At 37.3% G+C, this 18,184-nt stretch overlaps 1 protein-coding gene across 1 annotated transcript; it reads right to left on the bottom strand.

Moving 5' to 3' along the window:
* Nucleotides 1-1,185: 1,185 nt before the first annotated feature.
* Nucleotides 1,186-15,375, bottom strand: LOC106913411 (uncharacterized). The gene is made up of 9 exons (XM_088015995.1): nucleotides 15,295-15,375; nucleotides 13,015-13,072; nucleotides 11,433-11,729; nucleotides 8,109-8,378; nucleotides 3,737-3,979; nucleotides 3,546-3,650; nucleotides 2,461-2,529; nucleotides 2,025-2,075; nucleotides 1,186-1,933 (listed from the first exon to the last, which is right to left on the bottom strand). Exons 1-9 carry the CDS (start codon nucleotides 15,373-15,375, stop codon nucleotides 1,875-1,877), a joined length of 1,233 nt encoding a protein of 410 aa, XP_087872121.1. The 3' UTR covers nucleotides 1,186-1,874.
* Between the last annotated feature and the right edge of the window lie 2,809 nt (nucleotides 15,376-18,184).

Raw genomic sequence — 18,184 nt, 5'->3', positions numbered from 1 at the left:
ACAAATTTAGAACATAATTAGGAAGTCCAGAGAATATCTACTTATAATTATCTAGCAACGCAGAACAGGGATTAGAACAAACTTAAAATCCAGCAACTCAAACTTATACCTATCCAGAAAAAGGAATTAGAACAAATTTAGAAACCTGACTCTTGTTTTCTGTGTACTTTCCCTGAGAAAGAATAGAACCTGACTCATAGTGGGTCTTTGAGAACTCTGATGAAGTTCATACCTTTTCTTCTGTCCTTCCTTTCTCCGTTCCCCATCTAAAACGAAGAGACAAAATTATCTGGCACAGAAAGACGATTATGTTCAGACACTGGAATTAAGCGCAAACTGTACCAACTTTCAGAAGAATCAACTTCATGACATTAACCTTGGATGCACTTTGTTTTAGCCCTGAAGCAAAATGAAATGTTTGCAACATTTCAATGATCTTACGAGTTTTTAAGAGACAGGACAACTTGTATAACTAAATGAACAACAGTGCAAGTTTTACCTTGGTAACATACTTTGAATCATTCTAATCTTGTTAAACGTTATTTCCTAAAAGAAAAATGTATGTTGTAGTCAGTGTTTTCCAACAAAAAAGGACTTTACAGCACAGTAATTGTTCCTAGAAAGATTGCACTCATGTATTGTGTTAGTAGGAACTTCAATTTCCTTTGCACCAGCAACTACAAACACAATATTGATCATGTCTAGCTAATTTTCATCAATTTACACCACTAGGTGGTGCTGTAAAAATTGCTAAATTTGCTACGCAAAAACCGCAAATCAGATTTTTGTCAAACTTTGCACATACCTCCAAGCCCTTGGCCTTGGCTTGTATATTGAATATGGTCCTGGTTGGTTGAAGTGCGGGGGGCTTATTAAAAACATGAAAAGTGCTTCATCTGACCTACAAACTTAAAAAAAAAATAAATAAATCACACATTCATCCAAATGAGCTCAAATTTTCAGTACGTTTTTTCTGAATTGCTCTGAACATTTCATTATCTTCATGTGCTTCACTCCGATTTTTGTAAAGTTTGACTTCGACACAAAAATCTGTATCTTCCACAATCCTCTGCCAATCCTAACTAAACTGCTGACACTAGTGAAACACATCAGCCTCAGTCATTTCTCAAAGTTTGGTGAGAATCAGAGCTTCTTTGTTTGAAAAAAGTAAATCAAACTTTCACACCAAGTGCTCATAATGTTTAATGTTGTTTTGTTCCATTTAAACTTCAACAGAACAGCATGAAAAAATACATTGTAAAGGAGAAGCAAGTTTTGTTATTTTGTGTAATTTCCACACTTTTAAGATCAAACCTGTACATTTTAGGGTAATTTTCAATATTTCTAGATGTGAAAAGCAATTATAAGCACGGGGGGTATACAAGAGAGAGATCTGAACACATGATGTAGTTATCCTAACTGGCCACACGATGGTGCCAAACCCACCTTATCTTGGCCAGTAACAGTCAGTCAGTCAACATCCCAGTCAAGGTGCTTAATTTGTGTAATCATATCAAATTCAGTCATCTTTAAGTGGCTGAATCCACATGTAGTTTATTGTGGCTGACCAGCACACATTCACAGTGAAGATTTTTTTAAATAATTTATCTTAAAATAATGCAGTCTTGCGCCTTCATTGCCAAATCAAATGCCAGTGAATCCCTTTTTTCTGTTTGGATGTGCATGTACTATAAGCTATATTGCATTAAGCAATATAGCTTACTCAGTAAAGAGATGAACTCTGAATCAGAAGGCAGCGGGTTTGATTCTGTGGTGGAAAAAACCTTAAAGCCCATGTCGGGTGGGGTGGTGGATGGGGGGGGGGGATTCTGCTGGGTTGGGTGAGGAATCCACTTCAAAATATAACAAAATCTTCAGTCTGAATCTGACCTGGCGGTGACATTAGCATAATCCGGTTGTTCTTGACCTGAAACTGTAATTTTGTCTTTCAGTTTATTGTTTGAAGTCGCTGTATAATTGCAAATCTCAACAGTTTTATCTAATAATTAATCTTCATACTGTACCATTTACGTAGTTTCCAGGCCGTCTGATTGTTTCATAGACACAAAGGTCTCCTACAAGTCAGTGAAACACAGAAAAGTTAAAAAAGACTCAACTTTCCATCAGCATCACTGACAAGATAACATTAGAACCACTATCCACATTTTTAAATATCCTTAACTCTCTTGACTTAAATTTCTCATATCCAAATTATTGTTTTAAATAGATAGATATTATTAAAAAAAACAAGTTATAACCATTTATATCATGAACCTGATTAACTGAGGGGAAACTTTATTACTGCTGTAAAAACCAAACTGCACTGAGGTTCAACATGTTGATTGTAGTCAGAACAGCGGAGTCTGAAATGTTTAAGTTATATTGAAATTACCAGGACTGAAAAATAGCACCTTCAAGTAAATATGTGTGGAAGCATTGAGAGCAAAGTGTGACACTGACCATGCAGGAGAGAGGAGTACACTGGCTGCTGCTCTTCATCCTGGTAGACAGTCTCCACTCTTCCTGAACCTTTTCACAAAAGAGACATTTTCACTTGATGTAATGTCCTTCCTAAATAAACTCTGTTAAACATGGAGCTTTATCATCGATGGATGGGTTTATATGTTGGATTTGTAAATAACAATATTGATGAAATGTCTTAATTGCATAAGGGTATAAACTGGAACAATAGACATAAAATGTTGGAGGAAATGAAAAAGTAAGGAATGTGGAGGGTTGAGGTGCACATTAACAGAAAACTACATTGGATCCTAAACATGTTGCTGAAACATTTCTCAAACCCTTCTCTTCAGTTCTTCTCTCTGACCTGTAGGTGGCAGTAATGACCCTGAAGGTCATTTGTCACTTTGAAGCTTAAGACCTCATTTCATCACATGGTATCACATCAGTGATACCATGTGATGACATCACTTGTAATATGTGCACAAAGATTGACAGTTTTCCACTAATGTAAAAAGAAAAACGTGTTTGTTAATCAAGACTTGTGATCTGAGAAGTGTTTTGACTGCAGTTTTATGAAATGCACTCATCTAGATACAGCTGGAAAAAACAAAACAAAAAACAAAAAAAAAAAAACATTTTAACCAGGAGCCAAAATATGTAATTGAATTTTTTTTTTTTTTTTACAAAATTGGCATGTTTACATTCAATTTATTTATTTTTTTGAAATTCCAGTTTGCACTGGTTTAAGGATAATGAAAATGCAGCTTTAGCGACAACAGACCTGCTTCAGGTTTAGAACTAAAATAAGTGAATGTACCTGATGGGACTGCTTTACTTCACGTAGTTATTGATTGATTTAGTTGTTTTTCAGTTGAAAAACTTATTCTTATAGCTAAATTTTGCTATTTGGTTAAAAAAAAAAAGCATTAAATTCAATGAACTAAATACAAATCCCCTACAAACTCATTGTTATATTTTATTACTTCTCTATCAGGTTTTGCTGTTCAATTTATGACTCCATGAAGAAATGCTGCATTTGAAAAATGAAAGAGTGAAACAAATTCCCAACTTCAGGGTTTCACCTTTGGTCTGTCTGAACCGACACAGCAGCAACAAGAGAATTAAGAGAACGACTCCAATCACTGATCCAACGACCAGCAGCACAGGAAATGAAGAGCTTCCAGGACCTGAAAATGATCAGAAAATAACTTTGCATGATAACATTATTTTCATTCAAATAATTATTTCTCACCAAGTTATTAAAATAAATGACCTTTAACTCCCATCCAGCTCTGAGGTGAAACTTCTCCTGAATGTTCACACTTGTAGAAACCTTCATCTGACTGAGACACTGCAGAGATCTTCAGCTCTCCTCTGCTGTCATTTTGGATCAGTTTGTCATGATGATAGAAAATCACATCAGAAAGTTTGTTTTCTCCTCTCAGTCTGCAGCTCAGAGTAACAGAAGCTCCTTCAGTCACAGGATGGACGGGGTTCACCAGGAGAAGATCTTCATCTGGAAACCAGACAGAGAAAATGAAGCTTCAGTCAGAAATCAGCTGCTGGAGACAATTAGAGGAAGTTATGGAGAATAAACCAAATATATGACTTTTTGGGGGTTAAACTATACAGTAACTTTTTGTATTGTAGCACCTGCCATTTAGGATGTTTTTTTAATTGCTTTTAAAAATCAATTGTCATCAACAAAATTTGATGTTCCTAAAAGAAAATTACAAAGAAAAAACTCTTTGACGTCAAAGTTAAAACTGATTTCTACAAATTAAGGGCAACCAAATAAAAATATGTAACATAATTAAGGTGACTGCATCAATATCCACTCACTTTAAGGTGACTGACCCAATTCTACAGAGGTCTACCCAATTGGTGCTTGTAATCTCACAACTAGTTGTATTTATGAATCCAGAATTCTTTAATTAGATTGAAATTTGTTTTTGATTAAAAAAATCAGAATGTACCGTTTTTGAGCAAAACAATATATTATTTTGAACATGATTTGTGTTTACATCAGGGCTTAAAGTAAAAAAAAAAAAATCCTGGGCCTGAAACTTATAGTTATGATAGAAATTAACTATAGCACTGCTATTGTCACAGTTTAATAAAAAAGAGTATTTGAAAAGTCCAAAAAAAATTGCGTCTAACAATGCAATTAACAAGCTAAACATTCAAACTTAAATAAGACTTCAGTACATTTTAACTCAAAACAAAATGTAAAATGTCTGTGCCCTAAAGGTTTGCCTTACAGGCAGAAATCCCTCAACATTAAATAAGAGTCTTTTCAGTCAATGTTTTTGCAAGTAATTTAGAACATGCAACATTATCAACTAAATCAGTGTTTCAACTTTTTTCAGGCCAGCACCCCCCTAGCCTTTATCCAGGTCCCTCACCGCCTCCCATTCTTGTTCCTTCTCATTTTCTAGTTGTTAAATATTCCACAAAATGACCAGATAAAAGATGAACAAAATGCCAGTTTAAACTTTGATCTATTTGCAAACCGACTGAGCTCTGCAACATTAAAACATGGATAGAACTGTAACTACATTAATCATAGCTCTTCTTCTCTTCAGTGTTTCTGTCGGTTTCTGGTGGCGCAGCGCTGTGCTGCCTTCAGGAGAATGGGACATCAGAGTATCATCCATAAAATTTCACCCACATGGCATTTACTGTGCAAACCAGAGCTTTCAGTGGAAAAACAAAAGTTCCTTTTAATGCCATACAAATATGAGACAGAAACATGGATTATATCTTCATATAGACCTGTCTATTGATTTATAGATCATTAGTTTTCTTGGACAGAAATTACAAAAAACAAATCTGGTTCTCAATCAAATCCTAATGAGTCATACAGTCCTCTGTATTAAGTATTGCTCGATAGGTCTTGCCATACCAGTTTATTAATCTGTATTTACTTTAGTTTCTTAGTTTATTCTTCCATTTTCTTCTTCATTAAGTTTCCTTTGATTAGTATTATCCTCTCTTGGTTTATTGCTATGTCCACTTTAGTTTATTTCCTGTTGCTAGATTTATTTTATCATATTTTTACGCTCACCATCATTAATCTTCACTCATCACCTGCTGCGCCGCCTAATCGTCATGTTTCACATCATGTGTTGATTGTTCACTGTTCAGCGTCAGATTCTCTGTTTTTGCCATAATTCACATCTAGTTCATCGCTCCGTTTTATGTCCCGCTTCTCCTGTTTCAGAGTTTTGCCCATTGTGCGTCGTTTTTTTTTTTTTTTTTTTTTACCCCCTAAGGTGCAGGGCGTATCGATGGGGAAAAGGCAGACTGTCACACACCTTTTAAAATAACGGAAACAATTTCGGTATTTTGATTATTGAAATTAGTGAGGGTATCGTGATTTTAGTGAGGGTATCGTGATTTTAGTAATTACATGTTTATAAGAGTTATTTTCTGTTGTCCTTCCATGGAAGCGGGCAGCATCCAGATGGAAATAAAACACTTTTTAATACAAGTTGCTGCTTTAACATGATCACAGAACTGCCAAAACATATGTACAAAAATCCTCAATAAAACATAAAATATTAGAAAATCAGACAGCAGACAAAGTGAATCACAGCAATGTCATCAGCCGGTGTAACGCTGACCTGATGCAGTGAAGCTACCAGTAGCAGGAGCGGAGCTGCGCCAAGAAGCTACAAACACTGAATAGAAGAAGAGCTGCCATCGATACAGTTGCAGCCAAGCATGATCTAATGTTGCACAATGCAGTTTTAGTTAGTTGCTCAAAGTCTAAACTGGTATTGTTGTGATTGTAGGTGTAAAGTTTACCTTTACACCTACAATGTAAAGGTAAACTTTGGGGAGGCGACCAAACGCCTCCCCAAAGGAATCCCAGCGCCCCCCTTTTGTAAAAATTTCCACCAGCTTCCCGTCTTGTCCCCTTTCCTTTGCTCAGCGCCACTTGTTTTTAATTCCTTTCTCAAGTAAACGTGTTTCTTTACCGGGTGAGACAAACTCCATCTTCATTCATAACGCATTTGATTTAACCCAGGGGTCCCCAAACTTTTTCCTGCGAGGGCCACATAACTGTTCCCTTTTCTGATCGGGGGCCGGTCTTAGTTATTCGAGAAAGAAACCTTAGAAAACTTTTGTTTACGGGGGGGGGCTGGATTACTGCCGACAACATATTTGTGTTTGTAGATAGATTTTTACCCAGAATGCAAATGGAAAAAAACCGTGAGCGAAACGGTGACTGGTACTGACTAGTATATATTCCATTGAGGGAAACTAAGTTTCACATCTGCTCAAGAGCCCCCCTGGTGGTTGAAGAAAAATCCACATATATATGAAAAACAACACTGAATGCTCTCCGGTATTGTTCAGGGGACCAGACCAAATGAGGAGGCGGGCCGGATCCGGCCGCGGGCCATAGTTTGGGGACCCCTGATTTAACCGAACGCATCCACTTCTTTTCTACAAAACGTTTTGCAGTCATTGGTCAAGAACACGGGAGCCAGAGTTCTGATTGGCAGACATCTTTGTCTATTATCTACAGTTTAGTTGAGGCAGGCCGTTTGGTCCAATGCTCGCTTTGCTTGGAAGTCTGGCCCCCAGACGGAGCTCTTTACGCCTAAGTTTCAAACATCTGACTAAATAAATCTTTATTTTAATTGTAAGTAGTTCTTTAAATGTCCTGTGAGATGATATACTTACCCATGTATCCATAGCAACCGGAACTTTCAATATCCAGCAAGTTATTTTCGCAATTCACCGTCTATTAAACGAGTGCCCCCCGGACACTCTCTGCAGCTGCAGCTGTGAAGTTACCGTATTAACCCGATATTTGATGGAAAGTGCAACGTCTCCCCTTTCAGAAACCGTTGGAATTTTTCAGATAGCGATACGTGTGGCGGAATTACGGTATTGCAAATTTAGATGTGTCGTCGCCGACACGTTCCGGTCTAGCCCGGAGACTACAGTTTGGTTGAGGCGGACCGTTTGGTCAAAAGCCGGAAATCCTCTTTAAGCCCTGAGTTTACATGCACCAGGTTTTATTCCTAACGTAGGCATCGACATGTATAAAGTTAAAAAGACACTGATGAAAAAGTTCTCTTTTCAGCATTTGCTGAATGTAAACACAAATTGTTCTATATACTATGTAGATATAAATACTGTGTTGAAGGGAGAGAATATTTAAGCAATGATGTAAAGTTAAACAGTTATTTAATTGTAATTTTGTAAAAATCCATTTTTACTTCGACTATAAATAATTATGTTTTGTAAAAGCTTTTCAGGTGAAAATTTGTTGTATATGATTGGTGTGTAAAAACAAAAAGGAAACAAACATCCAAGGCTGCGAATACTTTTTTTTATGCATTTTGAAAAGCCTCAGTTTAATATTAGCCTGAATCAAAATCCATAAAGGTTTCAAAGTTTGGGTTTAATTTGTGTTGTGATCTTATAAGCCTAAATTAACACATCTACAGCCAAATAAATTTAACATAAATGAGAAAAGAGCTTTTCAGAAAATCTAATTTTAAATTAATACACAAACCACAGAAGAAGAAAATATTTAGTCTTGAATAATAACTCAAACTCAGTTACTGGTTCCTGGATTTGAATGGCATTATAAAGTGAATGATAAACCACGTATAATAACATACTTTGATAAGTGATGTTGACTGCATTGCTGAACTCTCCTGATCCAGACTCACACCAAAAAACTGATTTAAAAGACCAGTCATTGCTAATGGTACATGAGGATCCAGTCATTGACCCCCAGGTGGTGCATGGACATGATGAGAAACCTGATTCTCTAAACTCCTTCACTCTCCACTCAGTAGAGTTTCCTCCACAGTTCAGAGTCACAGACTCAGAGGTGAAGTGTTGCTCTCTGTCAGGACTCACTGAGAGAGACGCTGCTGGATGAGGATCTGGAATACGAGGAAAAACAGAGGTCAAGAAAAAGACAACTGATAATAGAATTTATGTTTTTATGTTTTACAGGATCTTTTCCTTTTTTATGTTACTGTGTAGATTTTAGCTTCAGCACTGTATGTGCAATCATAAAACAAGCAAATTCATTAGTTTAAAAACATCTTTAAAAGCAAGTAATTCTGTTATTCTCACCGTTTTTCCAAAATGTCCAGTCACTCATTTGTTTTTAATAATTAAACTTTTTTTCCCCAATCAATCCCAATGTTTTTTTTCCCCTTCTTCATTAGTTTTACCATAATTTAAACAAATTTTCAGTCAAAATGAGAATATGTTTAAATGAAAGTCAAAGACATAGTTTATTAGATAGAATCACACTGACCTGCAGACCAGATAAACTTTGGTTCACTGTATTTAGCGAAAAAGTCAGAATTTCCCCGTACAGCTATACATGAATATCCTGCTGTGCGTTTCTGTCCAGGAATGATAATGGAGTCCTGTTCAGTCCCATTGATGCTCTCAGGCAGCAGCTCATATCTGTAGTTGTTCTTTGATAAATCAGGAACAGCTTTAAGCCAGAAGAACCTCCATCCTGCAGATGAAGGTTTAACCTCACATCTCAGAGTCACTGAGGCTCCAGGATTCAGCCATGATGGAGACACAGTGAGGATGGACTTTGGTGTATCTGTTGGAAAAAGACATGCTTTCTCTTAGAGACATTTAATATACTCTGTTAGATTTGAGTAATATTGCAAGCTTTTATGAGACTATAACATATTCAAATTGTACAAAAAAAGAACAAATTAATTAAACTTTTGAAAAGACTGATTCTTAAAACTGAGACAAATGGTATTATTTTAAAGATATGAAAAACTACGCAATGTTTTCAAACTCATTGTTAATTATTTCTTTAACATGAAGCAGAACTCAGAGCAAAAGCACAAAACATTATGAAGTGACATGAATAAAATAGCGTGAGCTGTCAAACTCAGGAGGTCAAACCAACATGTAAATTAACCTACTGTTTAAAGTGATGCTGACTGCATTGCTGAACTCTCCTGATCCAGACTCACACCAGTACACTGCATCGTGATACTCAAGACTGCTGAAGGTACATGAGGATCCAGTCATTGTTCCCCAGCTGGTGCAGTCTGATAAATCTGACTTGTAGTTCGATTCTGTAAATCTCCTGATTCTCCAGTCAGCAGAGCTTCCTGAACAGTTCAGTTGGATTTTCTCATCAGTGAAGTGTTGCTCTCCGTCAGGACTCACTGTGAGAGACGCTGTTGGATGAGAATCTGAAATACGAGAAAAATAGAAACCAAATGAGATCAAGAAAAAGACAACCGACAATAAAATCTGTGTTTTACAACAGCGGTCCCCAACCTTTTTATTACCACGGACCGGTCAAGACTTAGAATTTGCTGCAGCCCGGGGGGAGGGTCATGAACCGTCAGGAAAGGCTTCTGTATGTTTGTGTTCCCGCTAAATCCTGAATATACCCAATTTGGGTTGTTTTGGCCTTTTTATCGCGGCCTATGGGGTTTTCCCTGACTAGGAACGAGAACACAACCTGTTGAATGTAACAGGTAGCGAATCAGAAAGCGCGGTGACGTAAGAACAGAGGGGAATCCCAAACAGCTGACATATCGCGGAACTGAGAGTCCGGTGGATATCGGAGACGATATGTGGAAATGTTTATTATATGTAAAGGTCGTTATTTATGTTTATTCAGTTAAAAATGTTAACTATGAAAAACATAGTCGCCTTCAAATCATAGTGCAGCAAATAGAGCGGCTGCTCCCGCTGTCTTATCCACCGCCTTTTCTTTTTGTTACGTCTTTTATCTCTTAAAATGACTCCACAAACTGTCACTATTGCTTCTACATCGTCATCCGTGTTTGGTCATTCTAAATTCCCGCTATATTGGGGGTTTTGTGGATTTTCTTCTGGAATCGCGATGTTCTTGACTGGAATCGGTTCGAGTTGCTCCCGCCTTGGAAACACGAACCGATCGAACCTGTTGTACTTTTATCAGCTCTGTGGTCACAGAGGTTTGGAGAATCGGCCGACAATCCTTAAATCTTGCCGTCTAAACCAGACTTAAGACTCTCAAGCTCTACTCCTCTCCTCTCGACCACTGCCCAAACGCTCTCTGACACTGGTCGCTATGGTAACGTTTACATATCCCTTTAAAATAAGATACAGATGCGCCACAAAAACGAGCATTTTACTTTAGTGCAAATTTTAACTCACGATAATGACTAATGGGAGCCCTGAGCTTGTTTCTCTGCAATGAGACGGTCCCATCTGGGAGTGATGGGAGACAATGACACCCGAAGTGTTGCTTATACCCACAGCCTGCTTGGTCTCTACGTGGCGAAGCAGCTTGAAGCTTCATTGCCTCATTAGCAGCCGGTCGCCGCGTGTTACACAGAGCGGCTTGTAATGTTTGTCTCGCCTACGGGTCCGGGATAAATCCATCCTCCTCCGTCTCTTCTATGAGACTTTTCCCCTTTGCAAAGAAACTTCCCAAAGACATCTGATCCGTTTCTTACTCATTTTGCTGCTTGTGGGCTCAATGTTGGCACGCAAGTAACAGAGAATCTGGTTAAAGGATTTTCAAAATAAAACATCATCCAGACTCAAATAATACATAAAACGGAAATATTCATTTCTTGCGCGGCCCGGTACCAATTGGTCCACGGACCGGGGGTTGGGGACCACTGTTCTACAAGATGTTTTTTCCTCTTTGAGGTTACTTTGTAGATTTCAATAAGTGGAGCACTGCATGTTTAATCATGAGTATAAGCAAATTCATTAGACTGATAAAAATATCAATCTAATCTTCAACAGGTGATTCCGTTACCTTCACTATGTCTGTGACCTGTCCCAGTCACTTTTGTTTTGAATTGTCAAACTTATTTTTTTTTCAATCCCAATGTTTTTTAACCTCTTCATTACTTTTAACATAAATGAAACTACATTTTCAGACAAAATGAGAATTTCTTTAAATGACAAACGTACAGATTATTAAATTTAATCACACTGACCTGCAGACCAGATAAACTTTGGTTCACTGTATTTACTGAAATCCTCGGGGTTTCCTCTTCCAGCTCTACATGCAAATCCTGCTGTGTGTTTCTGTCCATGAATGATGAAGGAGTTCTCTACAGACCCATTGATGGCATCAGGCACTGAATCATATTTGTAGTTCTTTGATAAATCAGGAACAACTTTATACCAGTAGAACCTCCATCCTGCAGATGGATGTTCCACCTCACAGCTCAGATTCACTGAGGCTCCAGGACTCAGCCATGATGGAGACACAGTCAGGACCGACTTTGGTTCTGTTGACCACAGATTCTCATGTCCAGATCCCGGCAAAACTGTACAAAATGGCGGAATATAATGAAGCGCACAGAAACATTTTGTGTATTTTTATCGGCCGTCACTGACATTCATCGGCACCTGAAGAAAGAGCTAAACTCTCTTTAACATCTGCTTTTAGTGGTATTTTTCCAGGTCACAAAGAGCCTCCACTCTCCTCAGTCCTGTGATCATTTTCACCAGAAATTAAACTGGAATCAATTCAAAAAGACCTTGTAAGGATAAAAAACTTTCATAATCCATAGTGATGTTAAAATACCAAAATACCCATCAAGCACAGAGGTAGCAGCATCATGTTTTGTCTGTTTTACTGCAGGAGGGACTGGTGCACTTCAGAAATGAGATATCACAATGGAAGAATAAGTGTAAATATTGTTTACATATTTCAGTTTGTCAATTTCTTCCTAATGGACAATAACCCCAGTCATTTAAAAAGTAAATTGCAGATGACAAAGTCAATGTTTTCAAGGGATCAGTCACATATGGACAAGTTTTGTACAAGTGAAAATGTGGAAGAACAGAACCACCTACAATCCTGACTCAGTTACACCAGGAGGACTGGGCCAAAATACCAGCAAACCAAGATGAGAATATGGAGGAAATATTAGGAAAACAACTCACCCCAATTCATGAAACTTAAAGGCAATATAACCAAAAACTCAGAAAATGAAGTGGTAAATTTGAAGAAAGTAACCAAAATAATTCTCAATATTCTGGCATTTTAGGAAAATAATATAATTGTATTAATTTTCATTGAAAAACTACAGGACATTTTTAGACTTATTTAATGTCAGTTAACATATTTACATTTCCTATATTTAATGTTAATGTCAATCTGTACAGTAAATTGCCTAACAGGGTATAAATTAATTTAACCACTAACATTTATTCTATTTTAATAGTTTCAATGATCAATGTCCTTTAGAGTAAAAAGACGACACCAGGATTTACTTTGACACACATTTATAATAGTAGGCAGTTATTCTGAGGCTCAATCCAAAACATTAGGAGGCAAAATACTACAGATGTGAAACCAACTTCTTTTTGTCTCCAAACAGAAAAATCTTGTTTGGCACTCATTTGTAGCTGCATCATATTAGTAATTGTTACATAAGTATGGGTGACGGATGTCCTAAGATTCCTGCTAAAAAGAGATGCTCCTATAACACAAAGATGCAAAATCAGAAGCTTAATTCAATCAAAATGCAAATTCAGCCAAGCTCTAGAAAAAGAATAATCTTTTACCTGGAGACTTTCCACAGCAGAGGAGAAAACTGAGAACTAAAACACAGATTGAAAATGTGTTAGATGTGAAACAAAAAGATTACTGTAAAGAATTATACATTATTCACCATTAATCCTTGTGCGTGCGAGGACTGAGGCAAACGTAGAGGACTGTGGCAAATGATTCCAGTTTTACGTGTGTGGGGTCGGCTGGACCCCATTTCTAAACACAAGGGTTAAAATGCATTGCATACTTCTGGAGTTTCAACTCAAATAAAACCTTATATGTTGTACATATATTTCAGATTGAGCAGTGTGGGTGAAACGGAGCATTTAAGGAATCCGATTGTGTTTCTGCCACAGAGACGAAGACCTGCTGGTCTTTGAATGTTCAATGATTTATCTGGAATCAGTGGAAGAATAAAACTGACCTAGCGTAATCAGTTACTGTGAGTTAAACACACACACACACACCAACCATGTTAGTTTACGACATTACAGGGTTGGCTTCTCTGAGTTAACGCCGACCTCTTTATGACCTTTGTGACTTAAGGGATTCATAATGTTTATTTACAGCAGTGGTCCCCAAAGTCGGTTCTTGAGGGCCGGGATCCTGCACGTTTTAGTTCTCTCCCTGGGCTGGTGGTAGCAACAACCTTTTCAGCTTGTCAATGTTCCCCTTGGGGCCTCTAATGAGCCATCATTTGATGGTGCGTTAAACCAGGGAGAGAACTAAAACATGCAGGATGCCGGCCCTCGAGGACCAACTTTGGACACCCCTGATTCACAGAAATAGGGATGTTCACAAAGATCTGCAATACTCCATGTCCTCAATAAATTATAAAGGCATCTAATAAGGTACCTTTATAATTTATGTTGCACAATAAGGTTTATTGTTCAAGAGGTGAGGAAACGGAAACTAATTTGGGAGACAAAGTCTCAAAGCTACAATTTATAGATGAACATTTAGATTACAGCTCCTCTGATGAAGATGTCAAAAATATTATCATCAGTTTGTTCTCATTTCCTCACATCAACTTACAGCCAAGATGGCAGTGGAATCAGACCGAGTGAAAAAATAAACACAATTCAAATAAGCATTTTATATCTGAATGAAGACCTTCTTCCTCAGAGAAAAGGAAAGTCTTCAGAAACACTGATTGACAAATGACTTTCTATACATGTTAAATATGCTGAAAGTCTAAAATTCTGTCTAGACAGTTATCGTGAAGGAATTTTTGACCAGGCCCAACCTGCGAAGGTAGTAAAAAAAAAAAATTATGTTTAAAACAATCTGCAGCAAACAACCAACCAACATTCAACGTTTCTCTTCTCTGTTGACCACGGCGATTAACGTCCAAGTATTTAAAGATGATTTTACCGACACGATTCAAACAGAAAATGTAATGTACTTACACAATACTCCCAGCACACAGAGCAATGTGTGGTCCATGTTTAAATCCAGAAATAAAATGTTTCTGCTCCTTTGTGCGCTCCAGAAATTCTGATGTTCTTCATAAGAGAAAGGCTGAAACTGCAGAATGAGTAAGGCGTGAAAAATAGTGGAGCGTCATCTTTACAGAACATCCGTCCTCGTGGTTCCATTAATAGGAAACTATTAATGTTTCTAACCTACAGTTCCTGTTTTGACTCTTTTTCCCTTTCTTTGCCACCACAGACCCAGGTTACTTGTTAAGCCGCCTGCACATACACTGCATGTTTTTATTAAGCGTCATTACTAAAACTTGAGTGACAAGTTTTAGTAATTATTTACTCAAATTACTAAAAAATATATTTTTTTACAAAAAATATTACTGTAAAAAAAAAAATCATGCCATAAGAATATAATTTGCAAAACTGTCTTACATGAGGAATGAAGCTTCACTGTGGTTATTTAAATTAGGTTAAATAACACTGATTAATACAGAACAGACAGACAGTCAGCCCCGCTCTAGGCAAGTCTAATGGGGGGTAGGGGGGTTAAAATGAATACATAATGATAATATTACTCAAGTGAAAGAAAAAGGTACAGTGCAGTAAAACTACTCATCAGTAATTTTTTTTTCCAAAAAGGTTACTCAAGTGAATGTAACAAGTACTACCCACTTTTTAACTTAGACAACATCAGTAGTCTACAGGCTACTAGTTAACAAGCTTAAGGTGCTGTATTGGTATTAGCTAGTCATCTTTTAGCTAACATTACCTGCATCCAACAGCTTTACTCAACTCAGTCGGTTAGTTTGGGAAAAAACTGAAAAGTTATTTGCGTCTTGCTGGTTTGCTGCAATGACTAACACACACCTGCGTAGCTCCGCACAGCAGCATCAGGTCTCCTTCTCTGCCGCACAGGTGTAAACCTAGCGTGAGCGTCTTAGCGCTCATGTTGCGTTTAAAGGTGGCTCGGAAAAGCAGGTTATGACGCGTTAACAACGGATTAAACAGTTTTAACTGCTGAAAACAGTGACAGAAGGCAGAGACACGGGAAGTGCGGAAGCCCCTACTGTACCATATCGATATAGGAATAACAGAGAGTTGGCCACTGTAAGATAAAAACAACAAAAAGCTTCCAGTACAGGGTGGTGGGAGGGCACAGCAATGCCCACCCATGCTACCAGGGTTACAGACAACATTTTGTGTAATTGGCAACTACAAGTAAAGCCATTACCTTTATGTTCAAAGTCTCCATATTTTGAGTTGTCAAATAATGAAATTTTATTTAAAAGTAAACATTTAGCTAAACTATAATTCAACCTTTACTGGTGACATATACTGTAGCAAACTTCACAATTTAAGGCTCCCAGTTTACATGTCAGTGTTTTGAATGAAATTAAATATTTTTTGCTGGTCAATAAGAAGGTATGTCATCACTCAGATTATTTGAATTGGGCTTCCTTTCCATAATTGCACATTTTTCAACTGGAAAGAGAACATGTTTTCTGACAAAATAGTTCTATCAACACATATAATCATGGTTTGTGGTAATTGTCTTACCAGCTTCTTCTAAAAGTGACTCTTGTTTTCTGTGTACTTTCCCTGAGAAAGAATAGAACCTGACTCATAGTGGATTTTTGAGAACTCTGATGAAATTCACATCTTTGTTTCTGTCCTCTTTCTCAGTTCCCCGTATAAAAGACAAAATTATCTATAGCGCAGAGAGACGATTGTTTTCATACGTTGGTATTAGGCAAAATCTGTATAAACTTTCATAAGAATCAACTTGATCAAATGAACCTTAGATCCAGTTTGTTTTAGACTTGCCACAAAGTGGCAAACTGTTTGCAACATTTCAATAATCTTATGAGTTGTTAGACAGAACAGCTTATATAGCTAAATGAATAACAGCGCAAGTTACCATGGAGTTATTTTCAATTATTTTCCGTCATGCTCCCCCTAGAGATCTTTTTTTTTTTTCACAGTTAAGACTGCCAGAGGGACAGCCTTGGAGATGGAGGGTAGTCACCGGTCAGGAAGTTTGAACCAGAAAACCTTCGTAGGGAACTTTGACGTCATGGAGAAGAATCCAGGAAGCAACAACTGGGCAACAACCAGAACGCCACTGAGAGAACCTACCAGGAGACCAGAAGGGTGCGTAACAGAACTCGGGGGGGAACTCAGGGAGCTCAGACACTGAAAGGCACAAAGTACCATGAAGGTAAACCGTGAGACAAAGAGGGACTCGCGACAGCTCCTCTTGAACTCTGGCTGATGAAGTAACGATCTGCAGGTGAGTCTGCTCAACGCCTGGGAAACGCCCTCCATCAGAAAGTGATCTCCTGGGTCCCTCTGGTGGATGACTGGAAAAGGTGCAGAAAAGCCAACCAAAAACCCCAGCTGTCTAACAAACTTTTCCCCATACTGCGCTAAAACCAGGAATACTGACGGGCTTATAAGGTTATAGTTGGTATTGGTTTAACAAATAAGGAAACATTTGATGTTTTAACATATCAGAATCAAATTATCAGCTATAGGACTTTGAAACCATTGTTTAAACAACTTTCTACTTCAAAGAAAGAACCAGGCTTGCTAAGCTGGTCAAAGTCATGTTTTCCGAAAGTTTTAAATTTAACTACTCTATTGCTCCTTTATTCTGCCAGTAGTAAAATCATTCTGCTAATAGGACTTGGTTCTCGTAGTATTATTGTATTTGAAAATAAAAGTCTCTTAATTTTGCTCTGCTCCGTTTACAACAGTGCTATGTAGCTACTTCTAGTGGGCTTGAACAGGCAGCCTGTTGATTAGTTTGAACACTGTTGCCACCTAGTGACCGGAGGCTTGTTTACCAGTTAAGCATGAATAAAAAGAAAGTCCTGCTAACTATCTAAGAAAAAGATGCTAAAAGTAAAAAGACAGTATTTAGTCAAAATATCTTTATTTGATTCTTGTATTTTTACATTCTAGAAGGTCTATCGGCTCATTTTTCGAACTATTCATGAATTATCAACAATGACAAAGTGAGTAATTAACATGACTAACAGCCATTCCTCAAAATTATAGCTTCTAAGATGAAAAAACATTTTTTTTAGTTATTTTAATAAAGCATTTATATGCAGAATTTTTCTTGCTGTTATCTAAAGATGTGCAAAAAAAATCTATTTACATTTGATCTAAATCTAATCCTCTCTGAAGCAGGTTATTAGATGATCAATGAATTTCTATGACGACAGAGGAGGTTGAAGAGCAGACGTCTTTCTGACTCAAATAAACATGACAAACTATATGGTGTTGTATTTTCTATTGAAATGAGTTGAAACAAAACATCAATAAAATAAAAATTTTTACTGAATAATAAGAGGCAGTTCAATAAGCACCTCTCTATACCAACATATTAGTACAGGTATTTAGGTTTAAAAAGACTGAGTGAAAAACCAAAGAGAACATTTTAAAGAGAACATAACTTTAAGACAATTATATAAAAACCCTGTCTGATTTATAGAAACTGTTCATACTGATCACTTCCAGATTTTGTTGATTCATTCCTCTTGACAAAATCTTCAGGCTGAATCTGATTTGGCGGTGACATTAGCATAAACTGAATGACCTGAAACTATAAATTTGTCTTTCAGTTTATTGCAGTTTGAAGTCACTGTATAATTGCAAAGCTTAACAGCAGTTATCTAATAATTAATCTTTATACCGTATCATTTATGTTGTTTCCAGGCTGTCTGACTGTTTCATAGACACAAAGGTCTCC

The sequence above is a fragment of the Poecilia mexicana genome, unplaced genomic scaffold (assembly GCF_051168715.1).
Source record: "Poecilia mexicana isolate PSO_F unplaced genomic scaffold, ASM5116871v1 scaffold_18, whole genome shotgun sequence".
In the NCBI taxonomy this organism is placed as follows: domain Eukaryota; kingdom Metazoa; phylum Chordata; class Actinopteri; order Cyprinodontiformes; family Poeciliidae; genus Poecilia; species Poecilia mexicana.
The sequence above is the reverse complement of the archived record's forward strand: the minus strand, read 5'-3'. Positions and strand labels throughout refer to the sequence as shown.